This window comes from Schistocerca serialis, chromosome 3, assembly GCF_023864345.2.
Source record: "Schistocerca serialis cubense isolate TAMUIC-IGC-003099 chromosome 3, iqSchSeri2.2, whole genome shotgun sequence".
Taxonomy (NCBI): Eukaryota; Metazoa; Arthropoda; class Insecta; order Orthoptera; family Acrididae; genus Schistocerca; species Schistocerca serialis.
In genome coordinates, this window is record NC_064640.1 from 176,159,653 (window position 1) to 176,180,407 (window position 20,755).

General features: G+C 39.8%; 1 protein-coding gene across 5 annotated transcripts in view; it reads left to right on the forward strand.

Annotated features, from left to right (window-relative positions):
- LOC126469889 (uncharacterized) overlaps positions 1–20,755 on the forward strand; it is a 425,616-nt gene that overhangs the window by 281,682 nt on the left and 123,179 nt on the right. For all 5 annotated transcript variants that reach the window (XM_050097228.1, XM_050097232.1, XM_050097229.1 and 2 more), the window contains one exon: positions 15,853–15,927. In XM_050097228.1, coding sequence (XP_049953185.1) covers positions 15,853–15,927 — 75 coding nt within the window. The remainder of the gene's footprint in view (positions 1–15,852; positions 15,928–20,755) is intronic.

Consider the following 20,755-nt stretch of genomic DNA (forward strand, 5'->3'; position numbering starts at 1 on the left):
CATTTTTAAGTGCAAGCACAGTTTATTATAAAACAAAATTGGCTGTTCATAACTTTACAATGTATAGTTTAGAAAGTTGTGATGCAGTATGTTACTGGTTCGATGAAACACAAGGTGATTTGGTTGCATCATGTTTTGCCTCATGTATCGTGGAGACCCAATCCAGAACGATTAAGGAAAATCCCGTTCAAGTCATTCTGTATTCTGACAGCTGCACATATTAGAACAGAAATGTGATATTATCAAATGCTGTTTTATGATTAGCAATTGATACTGGAGTATTGATTACACAAAAGTTTTTGAAGAAAGGCCATACTCAGATGGAATGTGACTCAGTTCACTGTGCCATTGAGTGTAAGCTTAAAGGATGTGAAGTTGCACTTCCTAGCCAATACACTATGATATCTAAACAGCGAGGAAAAAAGTCACAGCCATATGAAGTCCATTACCTAGATAATTCCTTTTTCATCAACTACACAGAGAAAAGTTCGTGGCTGTACGACTCAATTAGGCCTTGAAGAGCTATAAAAAATGAGCCTACAATTACCAATCTGAGGGCGCTACAGTATTGCCTAAATGGTATTATTTACTACAAGTGCTCTTTCAACGAGGGGTGGCAAGAATTACCAAGGTGTCCGAGGAAAATTCTTGGAGATGTTTGCTTCCCGAAACTATACAAGGAAAGACTGAAAATCAAGAAATCCAAATGGGATCATTTACAACAACTTAAATCTGTTCTTCCTAAAGATTGTCATAGTTATTATGACAACATTCCTTATGATTGAAAATTATCATGTAGGTAACTGTGCGATGAGTATCAGTGTAGTATAATTCTCTGTTGCTGCTTTGAGTGACGTTTAGCATTTTTCTTGAAGAAATGTGCAGACATTATCGGAACTATGTAAACAGTATATTTATTTAAAATGTTTCTATGAAATCTTAATGCTCCAAAACGTGTTCTTATTAGCTTTCTCAGCACCAAATACCAATGTAAATGTGTCAAGTCATCGTGGGAGACTGACAAACAAATACCATGTAAGTAACAGATCTTGGCATCAATGCCAAGACAGTTCCGCATATGTGCCGTAATTAAGCTTTCTAAAGCGTATTTTTCACATTTTTATTTGATCCAGCATTTCCTTGTAGTGCTACGATGCAAATTTAGCGCCGCTGTGAAATCTATTAGGCATTTTAGACAGTTTTTTGTCTTTCGTGTAAAATTCTTATTTTGCCACTTATGTTGTTATTGTTTCTTCACCGATAATATGTATGTGTATACTGTTAATATAATAATGTCATGCACTTAAAATAATGTTAAAGCTCAAAACCTGTATACCTGAAAAATTAGGCCTAAGATCGCATATGCACGATATTGACTCAATGTATTTTGAAAAGAAATAAACTTTTAATCCCCAGAGTAGATACGGCACTACTAAATATATATATGACAAAAACAACTCAAATTCTTCATTTCATACTTACACAAATGTCTTAAATTTGTATGGAAACGTACACCTCAAGTACGTGGAAACTGGCCCTTAGGTCTTTTTTTGTCCAGGAAATACTTTGGAATGAGTGCAACCTTCAATAGACAATATGGAATAGGCTTTAAATAACTTCCTTATGGTGTAATGTTAACTTAATTAACAGTTATTATAGAATCAACTGCTTATCTTCATGAGCTTAATATTTAAGTGTGTGTGATCTGTGCCAAGGCTGCTAACACTTGTGAGACTATAGAGCTCTTGATGCCTACACAGCTATTGACAGTTGCGCTATACTGAACATACAAGACTTCACCCACTACCTTGCCACCATCACAATTTTCAGCATCTTAGACTGTAAGAATGCATACTTCCAGATACTGAGGAGTGCAAAGGACATTTATAGAACTGGGATTATCTCACCTTTTGATTTATACAAATTTTTATATATGCCATACAGCCTCAAGAACACAACTTGGCAGCAGTTTATTGACAGTGTTCTGTTAAGACCTCCATTTTGCTATTCCTACCTGGATGACATTCTCATCTTCTCCCCTACTCAGGAAGTGCATAAACTGCATCTTAAACAAATTCTTGATGTGCTCGCTGTCAATGGTGTAGTGATTAATTATGACAAATGCCAACTTCAACAGCCTGGACACGTCATCAATGCAGCTGTATTCACCCTACTCCAGAGCAAAATGACCTCATCCGCCTACTGCCACTACCACAGGACTTCCATGAGTTACATCATTTCCCAGGCGTGATTACTCTATTTACTAATTATAAGACAAGGATTTTTTTCCCAAATTCATCATTTGGAAAAACATGGGATCATCTTATATTATTAGATTAAATTATTTCTCCTCATGTCAATGTTTTTAGGTTGTTTATAATAGAGGGAAACATTCCACGTGGGAAAAATATATCTAGAAACACAGATGGTGTGACGTACCGAACGAAAGTGCTGGCAGGTCGATAGACACACAAACAAACACAAACATACACATGAGATTCAAGCTTTCGCAACAAACTGTTGCCTCATCAGGAAAGAGGGAAAGACGAAAGGATGTGGGTTTTAAGGGAGAGGGTAAGGAGTCATTCCAATCCCGGGAGCGGAAAGACTTACCTTAGGGGGAAAAAAGGGGTATACACTCGCACACACACACATATCCATCCGCACGTACACAGACACAAGCTTGTTGCGAAAGCTTGAATTTCATGTGTATGTTTGTGTTTGTTTGTGTGTCTATCGACCTGCCAGCACTTTTTAGATTGTTTAATACATTAATACATGAGTCATCTTACATTTACAGTGGAAGCTTTGGCTGTTAAGCTTTCTTACAAATTTATTCCACATACTTCAGATGAGTCAATTTTGTGAAACAAAGGAGGAAATAACGTTAAATTCTATCAACTTACAAGGTTTTGTTATATCTGAACAGGTCTGCAACAAAAGTTCTCATGCATGTAGGGATACGGATACATATCATACATTTATGTTCTTTGTAAGTAAATGTAACATTCAAAGATGAAAATCTCGTCTTTCAGAAACCACTGCTTGATTCGGAACCATATTCTATTTGGTTTGAGAAACTGTGATGATTTACAAAGTGGGTTGAAAATGAGAAATTTGGTCACTGTTCACGTATTAGAATACTAGTGAAAAAGTCAGCAGCTTTGAAGCAAGATGGTGACATTAAGATGGAGAGAGAGAGAGAGAGAGAGAGAGAGAGAAAGAGAGAGAGAGAGAGAGAGAAGAAATTTAATTCAGAATTAAATGTCTAACAAACTAACTAAATCACATTCAACTAACTGCAATTGTTAGCATAAGAATAAAGTACAGTGGAAAGACCCATGGTGGAGATAGTACCAACAGACATCACAAGATTGCAGAACAAGCAAAAGTTCCAGAATTGAACTGAATAGTGATTGTGATCTTTGATTTATGTATTAGTTGCCATACTTACATATGACCTGTACCCTAGAAGATAATGCAGTGCATGTTTCACTATTGCTCAAGTGCAGCACTTTGGATGGGTTCAAGGCAGGAACAGTGCACCATTTCAGATAACTACAATGACCATGGGGTGGGGAGCAGTGAGCAGGCAACAGATTTCATGGTGTTGCTAACCATGGATATGTGTACTGCATACTTTGGCCTTTTATGAACATGTACCATGTTTAAACTGCAGTGTGCTCAAATCCATTTGTACTTGGAATCAAAAGACTTTAAAATTAGACACATACTTAACAATATCAGACATTTCTGCACGAGATGCTCAAAGTCCAGATTGGGGCTAGTGATGTGCTTCCGTACTTTGCACAGTAATGTTGTTGATATTCCCCGTGAGGTATGAAGGGAATGATAGGGGGTGTGTCAGCTGCTGGTTCAACACAACCAGTGAGAGAGTGGTAGGCAGACGATATGTTTGGAAGCAAAAGACATTGTTACATTCTCATAGCAGTATAGAAGGAAGTTCGTTATGTGTGCTCTCAGGTAATCACAACATACTCTGAGGACGTAGCCAAATATTTGTAACAACAAAGGTGTAAGTTCCACAGCTGTCTTGTTATGATGATGATGATGATGATGATGATTAAAACTAGTGATACCACAGATGGCAGGCTAAGTAAACAAAAAAGGCAGTAAAGATAAAAATTAAAATAAAAAAATCTTTCTGTTCATTTTATCAGTCCTTGTCTTATCAGAATGTAGACAATGAACAAATGACTAAGTTTTGAATAGGTGTAATGGTAATTTTTTAAGTAGATGCCTTATGTCAATATGAGTTTGCAATTTTGATTAGACATAATATATTTTTTTCACTCAAGGAGCATCTTAAAAAAGGGAGTCATGTGATGCTCAGGTAAATATGGTAATTTCTGTTGGTGCCGTCTCTCTCATGCAGCCACCAATAAGGCACTACTCACAAAAGTTCTCGCAGACAAGAATACTACCAGTGAACATAAGCTAGAGTGGATCCCTCAGGTGTAGCATGCATTCAAACAAATAGGACTGTCTCATGCAAGCCACGACATTGGCACAGTCACTTCCACATACTCATCTCACGAGTACTGTCGACATGAGTTACTTCACTATTGGAGCAGTTCTGCAACAAGAAGTGGCAGGCATACAGCAGCTTCTCCACTTTACTTCCTGCTGCACAGTGCAAGTAGTTGCTCTGCAGTCATGAACTACTTGCAGTGTACTAAGAGGTTTGTCAGTTCAAAGACACTGTGAGGCCGACCACTTGACATTGTCACTGACCATTGAGCTTTAGCAAACTCGATCTGTTATCCTTTGACAGATATGTGCCCTCAATGATTCAACCCCCTCGATTATACAGCACAGCTCATTACTGATGTTAGACACCTGCATGGCTTGAAAAACATTGTCACGAACTGCCCCTCATGCATCAACATCCTCTCTGCACAGATAGACTACAGCAAATTTGCAGAGGCACAGCTACAATATCAACAACTCATGTATTTACTCATCGATAGCATGACCAACTTATGGCTGGAATGTTACCCAGTTCTGGGCAAAATTAACAAATCTTTAGTGGCATTTCACAAAACTGCACCTTACTCTTTGTACCCAAGTAATTGTAGAAATTCATCTTTGAATAGTTTCACAACTTGTCACACCTTTTCATTTGCCCATTGACATGACTTGTCATGGAATGCTTTGTGTGGCCTAATGTAGCAGTTGGTTACATAGGGTGAACACATGAATGTGTGGCCTGTCAACTAAAGAAAGTGGGACATAACACAAGCTGTCATTTGGTCAGTTTGAGATACCAAAAGGATGCTTTCAACCTGTACTCCTCAATCTGATAAGGCCCTACCCAAGTCTGAAGGCTACTAATACATACTCTTGGTCATTGATGGCATCATGTGGTGCATAGAGACTGAACTCTTTAGAGACATTGCAGCAGAATTGATGGCCGGGCTTTCGTCAATAATTGGATCTCTTGTATTGGTTTCCTTGCCTCTATGAGCACCAATCCAGGTCAGAAATTTGAATTGGCTTTGTTCAATGAACTATGTAATATCTGTTCCATTTGTCGGTACTGTACCTCCACATGCCACCAACAAAGCAATGGTCTCTTCAAACGCTGACATTGTACTTTGAAAGCTGCCCTTATGTGCCATGGGGGCCAGTGGACCGAGGCTCTTCCCTGGGTACTGATGGACATTTACTTCACACACCAGGATGACTCTGATACCTCTCTGGTGGAGGTCATATCTGCATCTACATTCTGCATATACATGCATACATACTCTGTAAACCACCGTGTGGTGCATAATGGAGGTTACCCTGTACCACTACTAAGAATTTCCTTTCCTGTTACATTTTCAAATAGAGTGAGGGGAAAAATTATTGTCTATATGTGCCTGCATGAACTCTAATTTCTCTTATCTTCATGGTCCTTACACAAAATTTAGATTGTCGGCAGTAGAATCATTCTGCAGCGAGCTTCCCAGTGCCGGTTCTCTAAATTTTCTCAATAGTATTCCACAAAAAGAATGTTGCCTTCCCTACAGGGATTCATATTGGAGTTCGCAAAGCATATGTGTAACTCTTGCATATTGTTCAGATCTACTGGTAACAAATATAGCTGCCCACCTCTGAATTTCTTCGATGTCTTCCTTCAATCCAATCTGGTACAGATACCAAATACTCAAGTGGTACTCAACAGTATGTCGCAGTAGTTTCCTACACATGGTCTTCCTTACAGATGAACCACAGTTTCCTAAATATCTTCCAGTAAACTGAAGGCAACCATTTGCCTTCCATACAATAATCCTTACATACCCATTCCATTTCATATCACTTGGCAACATTATGCCCAGATATTTAATCGACGTGACTGTGTCCAGCAACACACTGCTAATGCTGTATTTGAACATTGCAGGTGTGTTTTTCCAACTCGTCTCCATCAGCTTACGTTTTTCTACATTTAGACCTACATGGAATTAATCACACCAAGAATGCTACTCACTGTGTCTGCCAAATACCCTTGTCTCTCATGAATACTTGCCATTGAGGACAGGTACTGGGTTCTGTTACTTATGAAGTCATAGAGCCACTCACATATTTGGGAACCTATTCCATATGCTTGCCCCTTCATTACCAGTCTGCAGTGGGGCACTGTATCAAATGCTTGTTAGAAATCTAAGAATATGGAGCCTCCCTGTTGCCTTTCACCCATGGTTCCAGGATATAGTTTGAGAAAAGGGCATGCCAAGTTTTGGATGATAGGTTCTTTCTAAAACCATGCTGATTAGTGGACAGAAGGCTTTTTGTCTCGAGGATATTTATTATATTCAAGCTGAGAAACTGTTCAAGAATTCTGCAGAAAACCACTGTTAAAGATATTAGTCAGTAATTTTGTGGGTCTGTTCTTTTTCTTTCCTTATATACAGGAGTCACCTGTGCTTTTTTGTAGTCACTTGTGACTTTGCACTGGGTGAGAAATTCATGATAAATGAAAGCTCATTAAGGGGCCAATGCTGTAGAGTATTATTTGTAGAAACAATCACTCAAATTCACTATAGTGGGCAGTGTAGCTTTGTTGGGACAGCTGAGTCAGTTGGTGGGGATGTTACTCAAGGTCAAGCATTCACCTCTCCCAACTAACTGCAGCAAGTGCACTTTCACCTTGAATTATTTCCATGAGTACGGTCTTTTTTTCCCCCTCAGGTAACTAGGGTTTCAGTTGAGCTAAGTTTGGTTAACTGGGGTTTTATTGTCCAGACAATTTGTTGGCAGATGTGTAACTTGGCTTTGAGAAAGAGTATCAACAGAATATGCAAATATTTTCTGTATGTAAGACACTTGCAGTGCTAAATGTTAAGTTTAGGATAGCAGGTGCCATCTTTTGAGGAAACAAAACCATTTATTTTTGTGGACCATGCTATACTTAACATAAGTTGGAACATTACAGAATTATGAGGAAAGTCAAATAATGATTCATTTCATACCAAGGGGGGAAAAAAGTGATCCAGTGTCAACAAACAGAGAATAGATCAGAATCTTATAATGTGCTGTAAAGTGTATGGTGCCACAGGGCTCTGTTCTGGGGTTCTGGGATCATTGCTTTTCATGGTAAATGATATGTCAGTCATCTGTCTGTAAAGATGACAATTGATTTAGATATGTGTATGTTTGCAGGTGACACAAGCGATGTTGCGAAACAAGTGGAAAACAGTGTTAATCATATAGCAAATGAGGTAGTGAACAACATTCAATAATATTACAGAAAACGGATGTGCACTTAACTGTTGCAAGGCAGACTACTTACAGTTTCTGACATGGAAGACTCGAAGTAGTGAAATTTAATGTCATATTGTGGTAAAACAGTAAGGAAGTGGAATGCTCAAATTCTGAGGACTGGCAAAAAGTCCTCTCAGGATCTGGTGCAAAATCTGAATGTTACAATCTTCATTATAAGAATAATGTCCTCTGGCTAAGACACTGAAAGACAAAAGCTTATTTACTTTGCATACTTTCAAAGTTATATCCCACAGTATAATATTATGGGTCTGTGCTCTGCATTCACATGGAATGTCCTTAGCGCTGGACATGAACACTCCAGGGAGGAAGGATACACAATGTATGTCACCAACCTAGGAAGGAAATTCAGCAGATGAAAAGGGTGTGAAGAGACAGGCACTGCAAGTGTTGTCAGTCATGTTTGGTGAATCTCACTTTATATGCTACATAATAAGAAAACCTGAAGATCGGTGAGGGAAGCTCTCAGAATGAAGAGGCTTTGCTTTTCAAGTCAGAGTGGACTGTTTCTTCCCTGTATTTTTAAGCCTCTTGTGTCTTAAATTGGTTTTTATATTTTGCTCAGTTAAATTTCTTTCTGACTTAGGCCAATTTGTTGTAGGTCGTATGCACCTTTCTAAGCCATTTTCCATTTCAATTTTCTAAAATGCTGTACAATTTTTCTAGTCAGTTGGCTAGCACTCATTCTTTGAATGTTCCTGCACAATGTTACCATTCTCCTAATTTTCTCTGTAATATTTTCTATACAATTATATACTTTGAAGTAATTAATTAAAATGTTTCTTTCTCAAAATCTTTCTTTTCTTATTTTTTTTTATGTTGATCATAAAATTAGTATTTTTAGTGTCTTTGTGCATTATGGCCGAATTACTGTGTTTTAAGGATGAATTTTTACTTTTCTGAAGAATGAATTTTTTTATTGCAACCCTCTTTTGTGAAGTTAAATGATAAGTTTGTCATAAGTAATTTTGCTTTGGTGATTTCTTTTTCTCTTCCATCTCCTAGATACAAAAATTTGTCTGTTCTTCTGAGATTCCATTATTTGTGCTTAATTGTGACAGTGCTGTTTTGGTGTTTGTCATTACCTCTATCCATTGTACACCCAATTTATATTCCACTTCTGAAATTAGTTTCTGTCAATTTCTTCTTCCATTGTCTCATAACTTTTTCAGGAACATAGTTGAACAAGACTGAAGATAGTCCATCACCTCGTATAACTCCTTTCTGAATCTCAAATGAGTCTGAAATTTCTCCAATAAAATTTACTTTAGGTTTTGTATTTGTTAGTGTTTATTTGAAGAGCTCCTCTGTTTTTTTGTCTGTGCCACTTTTTCCATGGTTTGGAATAAAGTTCATAGACTCATAAGGATTTTTAAAATCTGCAAATGTACACTAGTCCAGCAAATGTACCAAAGTTCTTTCTTGTACTATCAACTTCAGATTGATGATTTGTTCCGTGCATGACCTACCTCTCCTAAAATCTGCCCCTTATTATCCAAATTCTGCATCCAGCCATTTTTATATTTGTCCAAGAAGTGCTACAGAAAATATTTTGTTTGCCTTATTTTCTTCCTCCTCTCTCTCTCTCTCTCTCTCTCTCTCTCTCTCTCTCTCTCTCTCTCTCTCTCTCTCTGCTTTTATAATCTACGGAAATTCTGAATGGAAGTAAATTTTTAAAAATTTGAAGTGAATTCAGTATGGTCCTTCCCTTTCCAAATCAGCATGTTTGAAGCAACTAAGGTTTGCAGAAAGACACTAAACATCATAAAGTGCCACAGCCACAGGTCATGATGAGCAGACACAACACTTCTGTTCTAGTTCTACATGTCTTATGTTGGGTCCTGTCTGCATAATTGTAGTTCTTCCCAGTCATCCTTAAGCTTCCAGTGGTCACACCTAAAGAAGTTACACAGTAGGTCGAATTCATGACAGTAGTCATCCACTGAGTTTATCTGTTGTATATGATTATATAATGTATTTTTATTTCTATTAATATGTATTATTGCCATAATATGAGCTCCAAAAAACAAAATATACATTAAAATGGTTTATTTTTTAATTATGAATCTTAGTTTGTATAAAAATAAGTACAAACACAAAAGTGAAATACACAAACTTCGCAAACTTTTACAACATACTTTACAAATGTAATTTTAACCATATATCAGTTCCATTTGAGAAAGTTAATAAACAAAAATAAAATCATTCAAAACAGTCGTTAAACATGTCGGAACAATGATCTGGGCATACCCAATCTAGACACTTCGAGCACAACCTTCTTGTAGTTTTATTTTTTGCTCGACCACAGATCTGGCATCTCCCCCTTGCACCTGCAGGCCAGTGTTCATTTTGACTGAATTTTGGTTCTTCTGTCTCAAGTAAAAGATCACCTTTTTTTCCTAATTTCAACTGGCACCTGAGGATTTTTGACACATTGTTGTATTTGGTGTGAAATCAGCTCCCAGCAAAATGATTCTATAAAATCATCTCGTTTTACTGCTTTATAGCCATTATTCACTGATTATATGCACTGTGCGTGTACCCTAGACAAGTTCAGAAGATCGAAGAAAATAACAGCAGGCCATCTCCTTGTGTTCCTCGCCACTGAATAGTTTGCACAAAGCTGATCCACCACATCAACAACAACTTTTTGCTTATTGTAAAAAGTGACAATTTCATGTTTTCTTTTGTCTCCAGTAGATACATCAATTGAATCATCCTCGTGCATTGAAGATACCAGAATCATGGATTTGTTTTTTTCTTTGGGTGTACGAAACAGGAGTCTTATTTATTTATTTTTTAACCAAAAACAGAAGTATTCAGTTGCTTCTTTTTATTTGGTAGGAACTTTTTTGGCAGCTCCCTTTTATTTTTTATTTATTTTTTTTCTTCCAAGTAATGGTTTCACCAGAGGAATACTGGAAAATGAATTATTACCAGTAATATTCCTATTAGAGCTATAAATTGGTTTGGCAAGGCAGAGGACATCTTTTCCAGCACTGCTGACTAAATAAGGCCCTCATTCCTGTTTTCCACAGTAAACTTCTAAATTCATTGTGTGCATCATTCTACAATCTACTAGTGTGAAAATCTTTATTCCATATTTGACAGGTTTGCTTGGAATAAACTGTCAGAAGGAACACTTCCCCCTAAAAGGAAGCAGTTGTTCATCAACTGTGAGGTATTCGCCTGGTGTGAAATAATGCTGAAAGTTCTTTATAAATTGTTCCATAAGGTCACGAATTGGCACTAGCTTGTCTGATTTTCTTCTGTCTGCTTTTGTGCTGTAGTCATCAAAGCAGAGGTACCACATCAGAAAATGAACCTATGCTCACTCATTGATAAATACACTACTGGCCATTAAAATTGTTACATCACGAAGATGACGTGCTACAGACGCAAAATTTAACCGACAGGAAGAGAAGGTGCTGTGATATGCAAATGATAAGCTTTTCAAAGCATTCACACAAGTTTGGCACTGGTGGCGACACCTACAACATGCTGACATGAGGGAAGTTTCCAACCGATTTCTCATACACAAACAGCAGTTGACCAGTGTTGCCTGGTGAAACGTTGTCGTGATGCCTCGTGTAAGGAGGAGAAATGCATACCCATCACGTGTCTGACTTTGATAAAAGTCAGATTGTAGCCTATCGTGATTGCGGTTTATCGTATCACGACATTGCTGCTTGCGTTGGTCAATTTCCAATGACTGTTAGCAGAATATGGAATCAGTGGGTTCAGGAGGGTAATATGGAACGCCGTGCTGGATCCCAATGGCCTCGTATCACTATCAGTCAAGGTGACAGGCACCTTATCCGCATGGCTGTAACGGATCGTGCAGCCACGTCTCAATCCCAGCAGATGGGGACGTTTGCAAGACAACAACCATATGCACGAACAGTTCGACGACGTTTGCAGCAGCATGGACTATCAGCTCGGAGACCATGGCTGCGGTTACCTTTGACGTTGCATCACAGACAGGAGTGCCTGCAATGGTGTACTCAATGATGAACCTGGGTGCACGAATGGCAAAACGTCATTTTTTCGAATGAATCCAGGTTCTGTTTACAGCATCATGATGGTTGCATACGTGTTTGGCGACATCGTGGTGAACGCACATTGGAAGTGTGTATTCGTCATCGCCATACTGGCGTATCACGTGGTGTGATGGCATGCAGTGCCATTGGTTACACATCTTGGTCACCTCTTGTTCACATTGACGGCACTTTGAACAGTTGATGTTACATTTCAGATGTGTTACGACCTGTGGTCTACCCTTCATTCGATCCCTGCGAAACCCTACATTTCAGCAGGATAATGCACGACTGCATGTTGCAGGCCTTTCTGGATACAGAAAATGTTCGACTGCTGCCCTGGTCAGCACATTCTCCAGATCTCTCACCAATTGAAAACGTCTGGTCAATGGTGGCCGAGCAACTGGCTCGTCACAATACGCCAGTCACTACTCTTGACGAACTGTGGTATCGTGTTGAATCTGCATGGGCAGCTGTACCCTCTGTTTGACTCAATGCCCAGGCATATCAAGGCCGTTATTATGGGCAGAGGTGGTTGTTCTGGGTACTGATTTCTCAGGATCTATGCACCCAAATTGCGTGAAAATGTAATCACATGAAAGTTCTAGTAAAATATATTTGTCAAATGAATACCTGTTTATCATCTGCATTTCTTCTTGGTGTAGCAATTTTAATGGCCAGTAGTGTAGTAAGTTTCTATTCCACATCCTTTGGAGTTATCCCATTTTTGATTACTTGTTCTGCTACAATGACGAGAACCAATAAGGAAAATAATTCCAATCAGGGCATTAATTTCAATTTCATCTGTGAGACGAGCATTCCTGTCTCTGGAGAAATTATTCTTAATTTTCTGAATATACAGATTTGTATCTTTTTGTAATGATACTGATTATTCCATCATCAACAAATAGTCGCAATGCATCTATTTTTGTTTTACCATCTTTAGCTCTGTCTTTTGGCCCCAATAAGTGGCTTATTATATTATGTGATTGAATTTTCACATGTTCATCTGAATCGCATTCCTCCAGCCACTTCATCCAAATGTTAGGGTCTGAACTGCTTTTTGCCATAATGGAAACTTTGTTTTACTGAAATAAAACAAGAAAATAACTAAAAAAGATAGATAAATACAGTTAAATTTTAATATGATGTAATGTGCGCTAAAAAGTGTTAAGTAAGTGAAATACGTAAGGAATACATAAGTCAAAAATACTTACGTGAAATGTTGCGTGGATGATATATGTCATCTAGGCAAAAGAAAATGCAACTGCTCTTAGCAAATGACAAATTTCAGCTGACACGTGTGGCTACAGTATGTCTCAACCCCTCGCCTGCAGACACGTGGGGGCTGGTCCTCATTGTTGCCAAAACAAATTAATGGTTGCAATTCGAAGAGGAGTGGATGACTATTGTCATCCATGCGACCACTTGAGGGTTAACAGTTAGGACAGGAAAGGTGGAAATGATTGTAGTTCTCTAAGTGGCTTGTGGATTATAGATGCAGAAATTTATAATGTATGTTAAGATCAATGTCACACTCCATGGCTAGAGGACTCTAGCCACTCCACATTATACCGTTGTTAATGTTTCACATGTTGCTTAGCTTCAAAAGGAACAAAATCCATTGTGAATTATGGAGTCGTTTTGTGTCCAGACAAAGTAATATTTTGAGGCTTTCTGTATACACCCAATTATGATTATTAACCCTTCAAGTTAGTAGCCACCGTTGGGTGGCTTGCGGAGTATCATTGTAGATGTAGATGTAGTTTGTGTGGGCAGGCTTAAGCTAGCCTAGTAACATAGTGGCAGTATTTCATTTGACTCCTAATAAAGAAATGCAATATTTAATTTAAATTGTGCTTACACAGGAATCATTTGCACAACATTGATGAAATACTGAAACAATTAATAATAGACTTTTATTACACTTAAAACATACATGATTGCTTAAAATGAGTTTCCAGTCTGGTATACTCTGCAACCGTCTTCAGAACAGAGCCCTGCATAAACTCTCTTCTTGTGAGTTTCAAGCAGTTCGGTTACAAGAACCAGTCTGTAGTTTAGTTGTGCTTCTTCCTTTGAATAATGGATGCATTTTTCAATGAAATATTCTTTAGCCTTTTAAACACTTCGATGTACCTCTTTGCACCATTTGACACTCAGATTTCTAAGGGAGCACAAACTTAGTATGAATTCCTTAAGGTCCAGATATAATAGTAGCCCAGACTATTTTTAAATATTTGCTCTTATCATGTTTCAGCATGACATTAAGTATTCAGTGAAAAGAAAGTATGTTTCAGGTGATCAGCTATAGGATGGTCTCCTTAAGTTGTGTGATGCTTCCGCCAAAGCTAATCTCGGCACACAATTATTACACTTCCATTTCCTCCACTGTCCACTACCAGCAGCTCTGTGCTTTTCACTTTTGATACCACCTTCCAATCCATCGACCACACCACATCCATGGCATTGGTGCTGTTAAAATGTACTTTCCTAATGCCCTACAGACTCTAAACTCTGATAAATCCAACTGATTATTTCTAACCAAAAGTGATATTGTGTGATGACAGTTAGATCTTCAAATAAATCTGTGGCACAGTCATATGTGATACTAACCTATTTGTAGGTCATATAGAGGGGCTCTTCCTAGCCATCCAAAATGCAACAACCCTCATGTTTCTGGATTCACTGAGGTCACTTTAGTTGTGAGCGTAGGACTAAGGCACTCCTCTCAACATTGCTCCACAACTCAGCACATTGTTAACAGTTTATAATTTGAGCCACTTCTGTTCATGGAGTGTCCTCCTGCATGTTTGATTAGTACTTATGAATCCTCAGACGTGCATCAAAATATCAGCACTTCGATAGCTAATAACTGTTGCCTATCATCATATCCCTACCTTCAGCCATGCTGCCTGTGGATGCTGAACTGCTAACTGGTGACCATGCAGCATACAACCACATCTACATATTGCAGAGGGTCACCAAGAATTGGATCAGTTGAACTTTACCCCCTATTAGGACTTTGTCTTCTTTTTGTCAAGCCCTAAAAAAGTCTACTTTTCGCCGTGCTCTAAAAATGAGGAACATCTGTTGAACACACAGGTCTATGAGAAGTAGCCATCTCACTTACCAGATTTGCTGCAACAATGGCCTGAATCATTAACCAGGTGTTCCTATTAACAAGTCACTATTGACAAACGATACCCAGTTGTAAACTTGATGACATTGTTACTGAGCATGCTACTTATCATGATGATGTTAAATTGAAAAGCTGTTTTTCAACTCATTCCATCTGGATACTCTCCTCCAGCAGCTCTTATTTAGTGCACTGGTGTTAATGTCCATCCCACCCTCAAATCTCATATATTCCACTAACTTCTGCTGCTCCTCCTTTCCTTGTTCTAATTCCTTGTTCTCACTCCTTCCCTGAAACTAGCTTTCTCTTCCCATATACAACCTATTTCCATTACATTTTGTCTCAATGTTGCACATCTTACTTTTACTCTTGCGTCTTTTGGTCCCTTACTCACCTGTACTACTGCTCCTTCGCATCCCTACCCCTCTTACCCCACTAATGGAGAAAATGAAGCAATAATGCGTATGTGTGCACACATGTGATATGCGTACACACTTCCTGTAGTTTCATATTCGCTTTGGTGGTTGCAAGTGTCTCTTTTTATTATGGTGGTAAAGTACCTTGAATATATTTTGTGGAAATGTATTATTAGGAAATGCTTGATGCCGGTCGGAGTGGCCGTGCGGTTCTAGGCGCTACAGTCTGGAGCCGAGCAACTGCTACGGTCGCAGGTTCGAATCCTGCCTTGGGCATGGATGTGTGTGATGTCCTTACTTAGGTTAGTTAGGTTTAATTAGTTCTAAGTTCTAGGCGACTGATGACCTCAGAAGTTAAGTCGCATAGTGCTCAGAGCCATTTGAACCATTTTTGAAATGCTTGATGTTCAGTGTGCAAGATATTTTATTTGAAATATTTTGATAGTTTTTGGAATGGATATTAATTTTGTTCCAGTAAGTCCCTGGGAAGAAAGTGATGATAACTACGAACAGCCTGTTATGTCCCCATCTCAAGCAGAAGCTGATGATGGTGAGTGCACAAAATTTTAATAACTCTTTAGTAACATGAATAGATGAATTTTGTGAGATATTCACAAACAGAAATTAGAAAGCTCTTTCTCTATTGACATACATTCATTTTGGGCAATCCTTTTTACTCCATGGATTAAATTCTTATTTGGAAACATGTACCTTATAATACCAAACCCCCACATACTAATTCCTGTCACTGAATTTAACATTTCTTTCTGTTCTGTGAACTTAGCCATGAATGCTTAAGATGCAGCCATTGTAAAATGAGAATTAATTTAATTGACGTGTTCTATGTCAATACAGTACATCGTGGAAGTGGTCCATGAAATACTTCGTGACCAACCAACCAACCAACTTGGTGATATCAAGTCTTGAAAATTGTAATTTGTTTTGTATTAGGCACATACCCACAGCTATTAAGTAAAAGTGTACACCATCAAGATGATGTATTAAGATTATTTTAGCTTGTCTTCTGTCCTGTGTGGCGTAGGTACAAACTTTTCATCACTTGCTCTGGTGGGTTCACTGAACCATGGGGAAATGAACACATGTCCCTATATGTCCTTAATAGAGTGAGTTCATGAAATGAGCAAAACACTAACAGATTCAGAACACAGTGAAGTTGGTGTAGCAATACAGCTGTGCCTACTCAGTAATCACTCAAGACCAGGAACAAACTGAATCAATTTGGCTCTTAACTGGTGCGATACAAACAATGACCAAGTACAGCAAGTAGTGAGCCACACTTCAAGTTTGGGTCACAGGCTCTGTGACAGTCACCACCAGGTGGCTTGATGTGACGCGCATATCTCTGCAGTGGCTTGCTTTATTCTGGCAGCCTTCAGCGACTGCTCGCAGCCTTAGTACCTCTTGACATGTCCATGTCTGTGCTAGGTGGGAAATTCAAATCACTTTCAGATACAAAACCTCTCATTCATTTAAACAGCATGTAGGTCGTGAAGTGGCGTGACCTATGCCAACTGTGTCAAAGACAGGTAGAGGGTGAAACCAGAATCACCATCAATAGCTCAAACAACATGTCCTCCATGGCCAGAGGGAAAGTGGCATCAATTGCATGGACTGAGGCACTGAGGCCCAGTAAAGATCTTAGAGGTGCAAGTTGGGTCACGTGTGGTGGGGGTGACACCAACAGGCCATCCTCAATCAGCACCCCATTCCAAGAACATGCACGGTCCCATGATAGTTCAGAATGGGTGGCACCAGCAGTGGAGCAGGAGGTGTGCACGGTGTGGACAGATCAGGGATCCACTTGCATTGGCTCCCACTGCTTGTCATTATTCTCCTGTCGATGCCTTGCACTGGGGCAGAGGGTGGAGGGGAGGGGAAAGAAGCAAGCCCAGAGGGCGGTATGGTTTTTGGATAAGTCCAGTAGTGGTGCCCCATCAGTGCCTGAGGAGGGTTTGGGAATGATATGTCATGCGATTGGCAGAGTTGATTGCGGTGGCAGACCAGCTGCTTCTGGCTGACTGCCACCTCAAACATCTGTGCCCCCCCCCCCCCCCCCACCCCTCAATTGACAACCGTGACTCTCTAGGTCCACTGGCCACCTGGAATTTCAACTAAACATGCATGCCCGTATGTGACAGTCAACATGGTTATTTGGCTGGGAGTGGGGGCACAGAGCCTGCTCTGCTGGATGCGGAAGGTCAGACAGGGTCATAATTGGTCCCTGTGCAAAATCTTGGCCAGGTTACACCCCTTGACAAGGGTGGACTGGTACATGCCCAGGAATCTGGGCAGTGCATCCATTGAGTTTGCCACCATAAAAATTTTTTCATCAGCAGCTTGAATGTACCGACCAACTGCTCAACTTCTGAATTGGACACCAGGTGCAACAGGGTGGTGGTCAGGTGCTCGATATAATTACGTATAAAAAAAATCCTGAAATGCTGAGGCCATGAACTGTGGTCCATTGGCAGAAACTAAAGTAGCTGGGGCTGCTTACATAGCAAAGATAGTAGATGAGGCCCATACCATGGTCCTGGAGGGTGTTGTAGATACCCATACTACCATATGGAGAATTGAAGGGGCATCAATGACCAACAACCAACCATTCCCTGGAAGGGGCTGGCAAAATCTGTGGGTACTCTTTGCCATGGATGGTCAGGGTGAACCCACAGGTTAAAACGCTGTACAGAGGCTGACTGGTTATAAACACAGATATAGCAATTGCAGATTATCATTCAACAGCAACATCTTATCTCAGCCAGTACATGTGACACTGCACCAACGCTTTCATTCGGCACATTCCCCAATGTGCAGTGTGGACGAGTTGTAATATGCAGAACCTGAGGGTGGGAGGGACTACCACCTGACACTCCATGTCATCCGCGACTAACAACATGAATCCTTCCATAACATTAAGTCTGTGCCTGAGAGAAAAGTAACGACACCACTCTGGGTCCACATCTTTAGGCAGATGTTCAGTCGGGCCTGCCACACCATGGACAACACCCGTCGAAGGAGCAAATCTCAACTTTTCTCTGCTGCCACGTTGCCTGCCACCAGCGGTGTGCCACTGGTTCATGTCCAATGCAAAACACAGCATTTCATGTCTGTCAAAATTGGCATCAGAGCCACACAGCAAACGAAACAGGGCATTGGCTGTAGAGTTGCATGGTAGTTCTGTAACGGATGTCATAAGTGCAGTTACTAAGAAATGTTGGTTACATGTATCATAGATAGCTTGAACGATTCTTTTGTTGAAATGATGTGGAATGAGTCAGTTAATGGAATATACAGGGTGTTACAAAAAGGTACGGCCAAACTTTCAGGAAACATTCCTCACACACAAAGAAAGAAAATATGTTATGTGGACATGTGTCCGGAAACGCTTACTTTCCATGTTAGAGCTCATTTTATTACTTCTCTTCAAATCACATTAATCATGGAATGGAAACACACAGCAACAGAACGCACTAGCGTGACTTCAAACACTTTGTTACAGGAAATGTTTAAAATGTCCTCCGTTAGCGAGGATACATGCATCCACCCTCCATCGCATGGAATCCCTGATGCGCTGATGCAGCCCTGGAGAATGGCGTATTGTATCACAGCCGTCAACAATACGAGCACGAAGAGTCTCTACATTTGGCACCGGGGTTGCGTAGACAAGAGCTTTCAAATGCCCTCATAAATGAAAGTCAAGAGGGTTGAGGTCAGGAGAGTGTGGAGGCCATGGAATTGGTCCGCCTCTACCAATCCATCAGTCACCAAATCTGTTGTTGAGAAGCGTACGAACACTTCGACTGAAATGCGCAGGAGCTCCATCGTGCATGAACTTGTAAAGGCACATGTTCTAGCAGCACAGGTAGAGTATCCCGTATGAAATCATGATAACATGCTCCATTGAGCGTAGGTGGAAGAACATGGGGCCCAATCAAGACATCACCAACAATGCCTGCCCAAACGTTCACAGAAAATCTGTGTTGATGACGTGATTGCACAATTGTGTGTGGATTCTCATCAGCCCACACATGTTGATTGTGAAAATTTACAATTTGATCACATTGGAATGAAGCCTCATCCGTAAAGAGTGCATTTGCACTGAAATGAGGATTGACACATTGTTGGATGAAGCATTCGCAGAAGTGTACCCGTGGAGGCCAATCAGCTGCTGATAGTGCCTGCACACGCTGTACATGGTACGGAAACAACTGGTTCTCCCGTAGCACTCTCCCTACAGTGACGTGGTCACCGTTACCTCGTACAGCAGCAACTTCTCTGACGCTGACATTAGGGTTATTGTCAACTGCACGAAGAATTGCCTCGTCCATTGCAGGTGTCCTTGTCGTTCTAAGTCTTCCCCAGTCGCGAGTCATAGGCTGGAATGTTCTGTGCTCCCTAAGATGCCGATCAATTGCTTCGAATGTCTTCCTGTCTGGACACCTTCGTTGTGGAAATCTGTCTCGATACAGACGTACAGCGCCACGCCTGTTGCCCCGTGCTAATCCATACATCAAATGGGCATCTGCCAACTCCGCATATGTAAACATTGCACTGACTGGAAAACCACGTTCGTGATGAACACTAACCTGTTGATGCTATGTACTGATGTGCTTGATGTTAGTACTGTAGAGCAATGAGTTGCATGTCAACACAAGCACCGAAGTCAACATTACCTTCCTTCAATTGCGCCAACTGGCGGTGAATCGAGGAAGTACAGTACATACTGATGAAACTAAAATGAGCTCTAACATGGAAATTAATCGTTTCCGGACACCTGTCCACATAACATCTTTTCTTTATTTGTGTGTCAGGAATGTTTCCTGAAAGTTTGGCCGTACCTTTTTGTAACACCCTGTATATACATGATTAGTGTTACCATTAATGAATACATTATCATTTTATCCCTACTTGTGCAACTACACTTAAAAACCAGTTTATTTATTTTATTTACTGGATACCAACTTTTAAGGAGAAATTTGTCAATGGAATAGAAATAGTTGTCCAGGAGAAATGACTTTAAATTTGATTTAAAACTTACTTTGCTACCTGTCAGATATTTTATATTATTGGGAAAATGATCAAACATTTTTATCGTCGCACATTGAACTCCTCTCTGAGCCTCTGACAACTTTAACAGTGTTGCAGCTATTCTGCTGTTCTATCTGAAACTTGGTACCATAGAGGTAGACATGTAACTTCCACACAACATAAATGATGGCCAAAACCTCTTTTTCAATCTGCAAATACACTGAAGTGCAAAATAAACTGGTATAGTCATGTGTATTCAAATATAGAGATATGTAAACAGGCAGAATATGGCACTGCGATCGGCAACACCTATATAAGAAAACAAGTGT